This window comes from Brachyhypopomus gauderio, chromosome 1 (assembly GCF_052324685.1).
Source record: "Brachyhypopomus gauderio isolate BG-103 chromosome 1, BGAUD_0.2, whole genome shotgun sequence".
Classification (NCBI taxonomy): domain Eukaryota; kingdom Metazoa; phylum Chordata; class Actinopteri; order Gymnotiformes; family Hypopomidae; genus Brachyhypopomus; species Brachyhypopomus gauderio.
In genome coordinates, this window is record NC_135211.1 from 32,222,019 (window position 1) to 32,235,510 (window position 13,492).

The following is a 13,492-nucleotide window of genomic DNA, read 5'->3' on the forward strand; positions in this document are numbered from 1 at the left end:
ACCAATAACTTGGGACTTGAATTGGACTTGAACCTGTTTACTTGCAAAGACTTGATTTTTTTTACCCCAAATCTAAATTTTAAAACGCATATTAATATTTATAAAGTGCGCCCCATTAATTTAATTTCCGTCCTTCTGACGCAGACCAGTCCTCTGCTTTTCCACACTCTGTACGTGTGTGTGTGCATGAGCTGCAGCACAACCAATCAAATGGGGGGTTGGCGAACGTAAATTTTTACCGGGCGGGGTGTAAAATGGACACAAATTAAGTATTATATCGCGATCGATCGATCGCCAGTGGTTGGTGCCAGAGCGAACTAGTAACTCATTGAATCATAGATGTGGATCAGAGGTAAATAAACTAGATTTTTTCCGGCGTGAGAAATCGGATGTGTGGCGTGAGAGCGTGTGAAGACGGTCAAATGCGTGTGTCTCACGCTCAATGCGTGAGAGTTGGCAACCCTGGGTTCTGTATCTGAACTCGGGGAAGAGAGCCTCTCTCTGTCACCATCATAATATCCAGTTCTATCTCAGCATGGATTGTGTATTTGAAGACATCTACGTCGAGAAAAAAATATATTGACAAAAGTGGAGTGAGTTTTCAGCTATGGGGACATCATTCATCGTGCACAAATGACATACAGACTTTTGGCCAGCAAATGCAATGCAGAATAGTTTACTGAAATGTCTAAAGTTGCAGATTCCTGTTAATTGTTCAGTTCTTATATTTGTTTGTCTTGTGTCACTCACACATGTTCTCCAAGAAACCAGATAAGAGAAGAGAGGGAAAATGCTGTTATGGTTCTTTGTATTGTACTGTGAAAATATCAGCACTTTTTATTTGAACATGGAGTTCTACTTATGACTTTTTCACAGAATATTTATTTCTGGAAAATTGTAGTTTAAAGTATGAATATTTTTGCAGCTAAGTTTAACAAATTGAACTGTGCAATAAAGAGGTGTAATCTTAATTTTTTTTATACTTCGTGTTTTCAGTTGCACATGTTTTATCAAGATTTGAGAAAAATACAGATTTAAAAAAGAACGCATGTCTATTATTTACATTTAAAATATACCTGCAACATTGGTAAAAAAAAATAAAAAAAAAGACTCGAAAGGACTTGAAATTCCAAGTTTCAGACTTGGGACTTGACTTGACTGTTGCCTGTCTTGACTCGAGACTTGACTTGGGACTTGAGGTATAAAGACTTGGACTTACTTGAGACTTGCAAAACACTGACTTGGTCCCACCTCTGCTGGTTTGTATGAGCTCAGTGTATTTATCAAGCTGCCATTTTCCAATTAAAGTCAAATATATGTTTGTTGCATTTGATGTTTAATTGAAGAAATTCATTTATTGTCAGGCTTCGACTTGCAGCAGGATTTACAGTATTCAGTGTTTACAGCATTTGCAGTACTGAATAAAATGTTGTGCCTGTCCCTCTTGTTGCTCTGTTCTGGGTGATAAACATGGACTCCTAGCCACATGTCCTTCATATGTCCCTGGTGTCCATTCAAGAAACTGCAGGATTGTCCTCACAGTTGGTACATTTCAGTGGTGTTTAGTGTGATGGGAAGCATGTGTACATGATGTAAAGTCCATTAGCGTACTATATGTGGATTGTTCAAAAAGAAAAAAACATGTTGGTTTATTAGTTAGCTCAAAGTACAGTGTGTTTACTGTGTCTATACTGCCCTAAATAATCTGCAATGATAACTTGCTCATGAGTATGACGACTATTTCATGTAGAGTTAGTAGCATCTGACAATATGAAGCCTGGTACTAACCAACTAATTAGTTGTATTTGCATGAGACACTTTTCACACTTGCTTGAAAATATTTTCATGTTTGTTTATCTTTTATTTGAATTATTTGTGTGATTTTTTTTTCCATAGTCTTTCACTAAGAGTATATTCTTGGCCATTTCAGTGATCATTACTTTAATTCTAATCTCTAATAGATAGGTAATCTCTATTTTAATTCTAGTCATGTAATCACTATATATTGAATGAATATTTTGTGAATGTTTCCATGTGTAGTCAAAGGAGGATTCAGACTGAGCAGCTGCATTATTCTACATGTCCAGTTGCTCAAATGAATTTTGCCACAGATAAAAAAAATTGTTTAGGACTAAACTGTTTCTTAAATGAGCAGTTACATTGTAATTAGATACATGTGAATGAGTGCCAAGAAATAGCAATTCTATTTTTATAGTAATTCTATTTCAAATAATTCTCCAGATTCCATTTGTGCGGTGTTGACATGTGAATTTGAGAGCCCGTATCAGGGGTGGAAAGTAACTAATTACATTTACTCACATTACTGTAATTGAGTACTTTTTATGAGTAATTTGTAATTTTCTGAGTAGTTTTTGAAATGTGTAATTTTTACTTTTACTTGAGTACATTTTGACCCAAGTAGTTTTACTTCACTACATTTGAACGACCTCAAATTACTGAGTAAAAAAATATTGATGGTGAAAAATTTAAATTTCAGTCCCAGAACTGAAGGCCAATTGTGTGACCTTGCCTTGCGCGTGCCCTTTCCATTGTCTCATAATCAGGTCGTAATCTGGTGCACGTTTTTTCCAAAAGAATGAGATTGTTCTATCTTTAAATCTTCTATCTATCAGGTTCTGTGGGATCCTGTGGACATTTTATTGTGAAAAGTGGAATCCTGTGGGCACTGTATTTTGAATAGTTGGATCCTGTGAGCGTTTTAAATAGTGGAATCCTGTGCGCATTTTGTTTTATTTTGAGATGTGGGATCCTGTGGTCATTTTATATTTTATTTTGAGTTGTGGCAACCTGTGGGCATTTTATTGTGAATAGTGGGATCCGGTGAGCACTGTATTTTGAATAGTTGGATCCTGTGAGCACTTACTTTTAAATTGTGGGATCCTATGAGCATTTTTAAATTTTTGATGTGGGATCCTGTGAGCATTTTATTGTGAGTAGTGGAATCCTGTTGCATTTTAGTTTGATTTGTGGCATCTTGTGGGCACTTAATTTTGTGTGCATTTTGTTTTTTGAATAATTTATCATTTAAATGTCTTTATTCTTATCATAGTGTTGTCCATTGGACAATAGGACTGAAAATTGTTTGCACTTTATGGTACAGGTTGTGACTGTCCTTGTGCTGTGAGGAAGTATGTTCCTGAGCCCAGCTGACCTTTTTTGCAAGCGTTGATGTGCACTTAAATACACTTTGAAATCGATTAAAACAACTTGTGTTGAATTTGGTTCATGATTCATCCATGCATTAAATAACTGAAAGTAACTAAGTAACTTTTACTCAAATTACATTTTAAATGAAGTAATTTTGTACTTTTACTCGAGTAAATTTTGAGATGGGTAATTTTACTTTTACTCTGAGTAGATTTTAGGCAAAGTAATGATACTTTTACTCAATTACAATTTTTCAGTACTCTTTCCACCTCTGGCCCGTATTAACCTGTTTGAGTGGTCCGGATTCATCAGGCACGCCGCAGCCGCATCTCTGCACACATGGTTGTCTGTTTTCTCAGAGCCTCCAGAGTCTCTCCACCACCCCCCCCCCCCCCCCCCCCCCATGCTCCGCCCACTGTGCTGCCGTGTCTCAGCACTGTGTTGCTATTGCAGCTCTGGCACCACGCGCTACAGCTCTAGAACTCTAAAGGCTCATCGACACATTGTCCAAACTGGTTTACGTTCAGGCCTGGGTGTGATCACATTTATAATATATACATAATAAATGTATATGTAGATACAGGGCTTGGACAATGGAACTGAAACACCTGTAATTTTAGTGTGGGAGATTTCATGGCTAAATTGGACCAGCCTGGTGGCCAATCTTCATTAATTGCACATTGCACCAGTAAATGCAGAGTGTGAAGGTTCAGTTAGCTGCATAAAAGCACAGTTTTGCTCAAAATATTGCAATGCACACAACATTATGGGTGACATACCAGAGATCAAAAGAGGTCAAATTGTTGTTGTACGTCTTGCTGGTGCATCTGTGACCAAGATAGCAAGTCTTTGTGATGTATCAAGAGCCACAGTATCCAGGGTAATGTCAGCATACCACCAAAAAGGATGAACCACATCCAACAGCATTAACTGTGGACACAAGAGGAAGCTGTCTGAAAGGGATGTTCGGTTGCTAACCCGGATTGTATCCAAAAAACATAAAACCACAGCTGCCCAAATCACAGCAGAATTTAATGTGCACCTAAACTCTCCTCTTTCCACCAAAACTGTCCGTCTGGAGCTCCATAGGTTCAATATACACGGCTGGGCTGCTATTTCCAAACCTTTGGTCACTCATGCCAATTCCAAACGTCTGTTTCAATGGTGCAAGGAGTGCAAGTCTTGTGCTGTGGATAATGTGAAACATGTATTGTTCTCTGATGTGTCCACCTTTACTGTTGTCCCCACATCCGGGAGAGTTATGGTGTTGAGAAGCCCCAAAGAAGCGAACCACCCAGACTGTTGACCAGAGTGAAGCATGGGGGTGGATCAGTGATGGGTTGGGCTGCCATATCATGACATTCCCTTGGCCCAATACTTGTGCTAGATGGGCACGTCACTGCCAAGGACTACCGAACCATTCTGGAGGACCATGTGCATCCAGTGGTTCAAACATTGTATCCTGAAGGCGGCGCCGTGTATCTGGATGACAATGCACTAATACACACAGCAAGACTGGTGAAAGATTGGTTTGGTGAACATAAAAGTGAACATCTCCCATGATCATCAGACTTTGGGGTGCTTTGAAGGAGCGAGTCAGGAAACGTTTCCTCCACCAGCATCACGTAATGACCTGGCCACTATACTGCAAGAAGAATGGCTTAAAATCCCTCTGACCACTGTGCAAGACTTGTATATGTCATTCCCAAGACGAATTGACGCTGTATTGGCCGCAAAAGGAGGCCCTACACCACAGGTGTCAAACTCAAGGACCGCGGCCAAATGTTGCCCGCCGCGTCATTTTATGTGGCCCGCGAGAAAAAATAAAAAGAAGTAAAAATGAGCAAAAACTACATTTCCCACAATTATGTTACCCGCGAAGTGACGGCATCTCGACACTGCAGTATTTCCATATCGATGCGAATTTCCCAATAAGTGTAATTGGAAAATACAAATAATGATCCCAAAATGTCCAGGAAGAGAAACATCGATGCAGATAGAAGGGTGTTTCAAGAAAGATGGGGAAGCGATGTTTGCGCTTCAAGGAGAAAAACGGGTATGAAGCGGTGGCGGTTGTCAAAGAGTACAATACGTCGGCATTTTGCAACCAAACACGGAGCTAAGTATGCCAAAATTAGCCATCAAGAAAAACGACGAATTGTCAAAGAATTAAACAAGCCGCTTCACTCTTTTTCAGAGGGGGCATTTTTGAATTTTGAAGCATAATCGCTATTTTCACAGTAATTTGATATTTCAAGCGGAGGTGGAACCAAGTCAAATGTTTTGCAAGTCTCAAGTAAGTCCAAGTCTTTATCCTCAAGTCCCGAGTCAAGTCTCAAGCAAAGACAGTCAACTCGAGTCAAGTCAAGCAACCGTCAAGTCCCAAGTCTGAAACTTGGAATTTCAAGTTCTTTTGAGTCTTTTTTTTTACCAATGTTGCAGGTATATAAATAATAGACATGTGTTCTTTTTTAAATCTGTATTCTCCTCAAATCTTGATAAAACATGTGCAACTGAAAACACGAAGTTAAAAAAAAATTAAAATTACACCTCTTTATTGCACAGTTCAATTTTTTAAACTTAGCTGCAAAAATATTCATACTTTAAACTACAATTTTCCAGAAATAAATATTCTGTGAAAGTCATAAGTAGAACTTAGGGCTGGGTATCGATTCAAATTCCAAGAATCGATCCGATTCCGATTCTGAAGATTAAGAATCGATTTATTTCGATTTAATCCGATTTAATCGATTTGATCCGATTCGATCCAATTCGGGGTTTAGTGTTATTAAAAATGTATTTATTTGAGCTGTTTCCTGACTATGTACAGAAGCAACATGTTAAAACTAGTATTATATCAATATTAATCAGCAAATAGTTACTGGTAGTTGGTAGTTACTGATGGCTGGAAGACTGGTGAAAAGGGTAATCATAAATCTACCTTCAAGAAAGGTAATCCAGGACAATAAACAGAGGACATCTTTGAGGTGTCTATATCTGCAACAGTGGACTCCTACTGGGACACTAACCAGTGCATTATTATTATGATTGAAATAATTAAGAAGTCACCCAAAAGATGTTGCTACCAAATGCATTTTTATTTTAAAAGTGCTCACACTTAATGAACTGAAAGTATAAAATGTAAACGTGTATTTTTCTTTAAAGTGAGATTATAAGAACAGAACTCTCACGTTACGGTCCCCGACCCCTCCCTGTTGGGCGTGTGTTAACGTTGTCTGCGTCTACTCGTCTGCGTATCTCCGTGGGTGCGGGTGCATCTTGTGATAATCCTCACCTGTGGCTCGTCTCGTCATTACGTGGGGTTTGTGTGGTTTGTCTACTTAATGTGCGTTCGCGCAGCGTCCTGTGCTCGTTGTTTGAGTCACACATGTTCTATGTAAATGTGTTTTATGTGCGCTGTCTGCGCTTTGGTAAATGTAATAAACGTAACGATTTGGAAAGTGCAAAGGATTCTGTCTCGTCCATCGCCTTGCGCCCAACGTTAAAAGAACATTTTAAACTTTTTAAAACTGTAAAAACACTGGGTAAACTGTCAGTGACATGGACTAACTGTAAATAGTCACTGACACTGGATAAACTGTCCTTCTGTTTTTAGATTGCCGATTTGACTGTCGTCGTTACCGTCACTGTCCGACGCCATGTTGTTTTACAGTTAGTTAGACCGAGCACGCCTGCCTGAATTCAGTGACGAGGCGGGGGTAAAAGTTCACAAAAAATCGATCTTTGGACGTACGAATCGATTATCAGATCATCATATGCGAATCGATTCTGAATCGGAAAATCGATTTTTTCAACACAGGCCTAGTAGAACTCCATGTTCAAATAAAAAGTGCTGATATTTTCACAGTACAATACAAAGAACCATAACGCCATTTTTCCCTCTCTTCTCTTATCTAGTTTCTTAGAGAACATGTGTGTCCATGTGTGAGTGACACAAGACAAACAAATATAAGAACTGAACAATTAACAGGAATCTGCAACTTTAGACATTTCAGTAAACTATTCTGCATTGCATTTGCAAAAGACCAAACTGGCCAAAAGTCTGTATGTGATTTATGCACAATGAGGCCGTAGAATGATGCCCCCATAGCTGAAAACTCGCTCCACTTTTGTCAATATATTTTTTTCTCGATTTCAAAATCACAATCCATGCTGAGATAGAACTGGATATTATGATGGTGACAGAGAGAGGCTCTCTTACCTGAGTTCAGATACAGAATCCAGGGTTGCCAACCCTCACGCATTGAGCATGAGACACACGCATTTCACCGTCTTCACACGCTCTCACGCCACACATCCGATTTCTCACGCTGAAAAAAAAAATCTAGTTTATTTACCTCTGATCCACATCTATGATTCAATGAGTTACTAGTTTGCTCTGGCGCCAACCACTGGCAATCAATCGATCACGATATAATACTTAATTTGTGTCCATTTTACACCCCGCCCGGTAACAATTCACGTTCGCTGACCCCCCCATTTGATTGGTTGTGCTGCAGCTCATGCACACACACACGTACAGAGTGTGGAAAAGCAGAGGACCGGTCTGCGTCAGAAGGACGGAAATGAAATTAATGGGGCGCACTTTATAAATATTAATATGCGTTTTAAAATTTAGATTTGGGGTTAAAAAATCAAGTCTTTGCAAGTAAACAGGTTCAAGTCCAATTCAAGTCCCAAGTTATTGGTGTAAAAGTCCAAGTCAAGTCTAAGTCTCTGAATATTTTTTCAAGTCAAGTCAAAAGTCTTAATATTGAGTCTGACTCGAGTCCAAGTCATGTGACTCGAGTCCCCACCTCTGATTTCAAGTTTTGAACAAAGTAAATGTGATATATTTGATCAATTTGTCTTTATTCACTTGGATAGTTTGATCGTTGACTGATAGAGTAATGTGGGTTTCATAACCTAACACATTAAAAGGATTTATGTTATAATAACAGCATCAAGCAAACATTTTATTACATTTACGCAAATATATCTGTAATATTTGTAACTTGAATAAGTAATAAATTCAGAAGTATTTAACATTAAGGAGTAGGTACATTTATAAGTTACATATGGCCCTCCGTGGGTAACGATTATGCTGATGTGGCCCGCGGTGAAAATGAGTTTGACACCCCTGCCCTACACCATACTAAAATATTATTGTGGTCTAATCCAGGTGTTTCAGTTTCATTGTCCAACCCATGGACGTAATTTTGATTTCAAAAGTGGGGGGGACATGGATTCGTCGCTATTTAAATATTTGGTTTTAACCGTAAAAACTGGGGGGGACCAAAACCGGCTTTTGAAAAAGTGGGGGGGACATGTCCCCCCCGTCCCCCCCCAAATTACGTCCGTGGTCCAACCCCTGTACATATATACTGTACTGTATATGTGTGCTGTAGCCTGCAAATTATCTAAATGTACTACTAAATTTATTAACACTACCACTAAAATAAGAATCAATTGTCATCACTTATTCATCCTCATCACCACAGCAGGAGTTGTCTATTGAATTACCTGTAAGATGTAATCAGCATTACATTGGAGAAACCAAGAAAAGACTTGCTGATCGGTTGGATTTATATATATATATATATATATATATATATATATATATATATATATATATATATATATATATATATATATATATATATATATATATATATATGTACTGCTCAAAAAAATAAAGGGAACACTCATAACACATCCTACATCTGAATGAATGGAATATTCTCATTGAAATATTCTCATTGTTCTGTACAAAGTTGAATGTGCTGACAACAAAATCACACAAAAATCATCAATGGAAATCAAATTTATTAACCAATGGAGGCCTGGATTTGGAGCCACACACAAAATTTAAGTGGAAAAACACACTACAGGCTGATCCAACTTTGATGTAATGTCCTTAAAACAAGTAAAAATGAGGCTCAGTATTGTGTGTGGCCTCCACGTGCCTGTATGACCTCCCTACAACGCCTGGGCATGCTCCTGATGAGGTGGTGGATGGTCTCCTGAGGGATCTCCTCCCAGACCTGGACTAAAGCATCCGCCAACTCCTGGACAGTCTGTGGTGCAACGTGACGTTGGTGGATGGAGCGAGGCATGATGTCCCAGATGTGCTCAATCGGATTCAGGTCTGGGGAACGGGCGAGCCAGTCCATAGCTTCAATGCCTTTATCTTGTAGGAACTGCTGACACACTCCAGCCACATGAGGTCTAGCATTGTCCTGCATTAGGAGGAACCCAGGGCCAACCGCACCAGCATATGGTCTCACAAGGGGTCTGAGGATCTCATCTCGGTACCTAATGGCAGTCAGGCTACCTCTGGTGAGCACATGGAGGGCTGTGCGGCCCTCCAAATAAATGCCACCCCACATCATTACTGACCCACTGCCAAACCGGTCATGCTGAAGGATGTTGCAGGCAGCAGATCGCTCTCCACGGCGTCTCCAGACTCTGTCACGTCTGTCACGTGCTCAGTGTGAACCTGCTTTCATCTGTGAAGAGTACAAGGCACCAGTGGCAAATTTGCCAATCCTGGTGTTCTCTGGCAAATGCCAAGCATCCTGCACAGTGTTGGGCTGTGAGCACAACCCCCATCTGTGGACGTCGGGCCCTCATACCATCCTCATGGAGTGGGTTTCTAACCGTTTGTGCAGACACATGCACATTTGTGGCCTGCTGGAGGTCATTTTGCAGGGCTCTGGCAGTGCTCCTCCTGTTCCTTCTTGCACAAAGGCGGAGGTAGCGGTCCTGCTGCTGGGTTGTTGCCCTCCTACGGCCTCCTCCACGTCTCCTGGTGTACTGGCCTGTCTCCTGGTAGCGCCTCCAGCCTCTGGACACTACGCTGACAGACACAGCAAACCTTCTTGCCACAGCTCGTATTGATGTGCCATCCTGGATGAGCTGCACTACCTGAGCCACTTGTGTGGGTTGAGTCCGTCTCATGCTACCACGAGTGTGAAAGGACCACCAACATTCAAAAGTGACCGAAACATCAGCCAGAAAGCATAGGTACTGAGAAGTGGTCTGTGGTCCCCACCTGCAGAACCACTCCTTTATAGGGGGGGTCTTGCTAATTGCCTCTCATTTCTACCTGTTGTCTATTCCATTTGCACAACAGCAGGTGAAATTGATTCACAATAAGTGTTGCTTCCTAACTGAACAGGTTGGTTTCACAGAAGTGTGGTTGACTTGGAGTTATATTGTGTTGTTTAAGTGTTCCCTTTATTTTTTTGAGCAGTGTATATATATATATATATATATATATATATATATATATATATATATATATATATATATATATATATTAGGGGTGGGCATAGATTGGGCATAGTGGGCATAGATCTCACTGAAATCTTGAAATTAATCTAGATTAATCTAGATTAATCTATATTAAAATGGCTCATATGCGTGCTACCCAAGTAATGACTAAAAGTCAGTTTTTGAGATAGGGTTTCTTAATACAGAGGGTGCATTAGACCAGGGGCTCATCTCCTGTTTCAAAAATGCATCAATGACTGCTTGAGAAAGCTGTTCTACTTTGATACTTGAAGAAAAAAAAAAACATGCTCAATAAAATGTAGGCTACTCGTGTTCAACGGTTTATTCAGTTAAACATGAATTTGTAAGCCTACATACTGTACATTAAAAGGGGTTGATAACATGTTTATTCAGCTAAACATGATATTTGAAATGTAATCCAACATTTAGTACATTTAACCTCACGGACGTAATTTGGGGGTGGTGGGGGGTGGGGGGGGAGGTTGGGGTGGACACTTTTTCAAAAGCCGGTTTTGGTCTTCTGCAGTTTTAACGGTTAAAAAGAAATATTTAAATAGCAACGAATCTAGCGCTAGGACCATGCAGAAAACGACCGCTCCGAGCTCCGCTCCGGTAACACTTACGTTCCTAAAAATGAATTTTCCATGAAGCAAACCTGGCGACTTCGTGGCTGCATCCATATAAACACACGAACGATTTGTAATTCACAGGTTTGAAAACTCGTTCTCGCCCCTACTGTGCAATTTGGTTAGGAATACAGCCAAGCTAAACTATCAAGTTGAAAGTCATAGTTTGCTTACCCATTTTGACCCAGTTCCCAACTCAACTTTAAGAATAGATTAACGGCAATAATTTTTATATCGCCCGATAAGAGTATCAAATTAACGAACTGGACCTCTGTTAGCAACAAGAATGATCTTGGTGTGACAGCTCATATTATAGATGATGAATGGAAGATCCAGTAATTTGCTTTGAGCATGCAGAAGACCTGGGAAATGAAAGAAAGTCTACCATCTAAAATGGTATTAAAAACATCTTCTGATTCACTTCAGTTCTTCTTATTCTTCAAATATCCTGAGCAAAACTCACTTTTGGTCAGAATTTCCAGTGTTCTGAAAACAAACTGTTTGCTCTGTTTTCTGCACTCATCTATCGGTCTACTACTGGTGGAAAAATAAACAAGATGTTGAAGTTTATGATTATGTTCATTGATTCATTCATCATTTAAACTTAAATTAATATTTCTCATGTTAAATACTGAAATGCGTGTTTCTCTGGAAACATTGCGCACTACATTACAATCTCTTCATATCTTACCTAGGTATGCTACAGTTACGTGGAATCTTCAGATTAGATAGATAGATGTGGTGACATGTGACACTTCTGCTGATGAGGCCCAGAGTCACCTGTCAGGGTAGGACATTGGTGGGTGGTTCTGTTCTGTCTTTAGTGCCTCACCCCTACTGGAAAGGGGATACATTACATTACAGTATTACATTACAGCTGACTATATTGTAGGTGCATGTCCGTTATTGGCTTTTGCCTGGACATGCTAAAAGAAACTTTGACACCGCTTTGGAGACTCTTCACAGTGAACCAGACCCCTGAGCTTTAACTGCAGTGCCATAGATTCAGTGTTCTGGACCAACATCATTGCAGTGATACTAATTAGCATCTTTATTAGTGTGACTACAGAACAGCTATATTCTGCACATTTACCGATTTACAGATTGCTGCACATTTACCACTTAAGCTGACCGTGTTTCTGTTGGACTACAGATGGGGTTGGAGGTCATTTTGCAGATATCTATAAACTTTGGAAATAGTAAGTTGTTCTGGCCACATCATTTCCAGAGTTTTAACACTTTTGTAGCTGAGCCCAACTGTTGATTTAGAAGGTATGTTCAAGGTATCTTCACTACATGTTCGTGTTTAAGGTGGAGCTGAAGCACCTAAAGTTGAAAGTCACTGTCCAAGGTGCTGAAGACCAATAGTTCCGTCAGTGTCTGTTAGTGAACAAACTGTCTGTTGACAATATTACATTACAGTTGACTGCATTGCTAACAAGCATTAGCAACAGAAGATTGGTTGAGTCAGTGAGGGTGTGGCTACCTGTGTGGCTACCTGTGTTCATTGTATTGGCTTCTAATCTAGTAAAAAAAATTGGTATGATTCATTGTACTATTTCTGGTCGTAACCCTTTCTGAAATATTAATATTAATATTGTTAAACAATATTAACATTGTTAAATGCTACTTGGTTATTTCTCTGACAGAAAAATGGGAATCAAGCATCACTACATCACATGCCAATCAAGCATTACTGAATTATTGAGACATGCTGTCCTCATTTGTCCACAGCGGAGCCGATAGTGCAGGTGGACGGGAAGCCAAGCTGCTGTTTTTTCAAGTTCAGTCCCAAGCTAATGTTCACCAAGGTGTTGAAAGCCCAGCTGTGGGTGTACCTGCGGCCGCTACAGCAGACCTCCACCGTCTACCTGCAGATCCTCCGGCTCAAGCCCGTCACTGAACAGGGCAGCCGGCACATCCGCATCCGCTCACTCAAGATCGAGCTCAACTCCCCATCAGGCTACTGGCAGAGCATTGACTTCAAGCATGTCTTGCAAAACTGGTTCAAACAGCCACATACAAACTGGGGGATCGACATAAACGCCTTCGATGAAAGTGGTAACGACCTCGCTGTGACCTCTCTAAGACCTGGAGAAGAAGGCCTGGTAAGGACCCTTAGACCTGCTGACTTTGCTTTAATTCTTGTTTTTTAATGTTGTTAAATTGTTAAGTGCCAGCATGCTAAAGAGTGTTTTGGTTTCAGCAGTGTCATAATCATGTTATGTACATGTGTGCTAACATGAAAAGCCCTCATCTCCCCTCTCCCCCCAAAATGGCAGGACTGATTTATCAATTTAGCAAGTAATAAATAAAAGCACGTCTGAGCCTTATCAATTACATTTGTTATGCACTCTGTTATTCTACAGCTTACAAGAGATCCTGCCTTGTTTCAAGTAAAA

The 13,492-nt window shown here is 40.0% G+C and overlaps 1 protein-coding gene across 2 annotated transcripts in view; it reads left to right on the forward strand.

Moving 5' to 3' along the window:
- gdf11 (growth differentiation factor 11) overlaps positions 1-13,492 on the forward strand; it is a 30,546-nt gene that overhangs the window by 13,945 nt on the left and 3,109 nt on the right. For both annotated transcript variants that reach the window (XM_077010072.1, XM_077010081.1), the window contains exon 2: positions 12,825-13,198. In XM_077010072.1, coding sequence (XP_076866187.1) covers positions 12,825-13,198 — 374 coding nt within the window. The remainder of the gene's footprint in view (positions 1-12,824; positions 13,199-13,492) is intronic.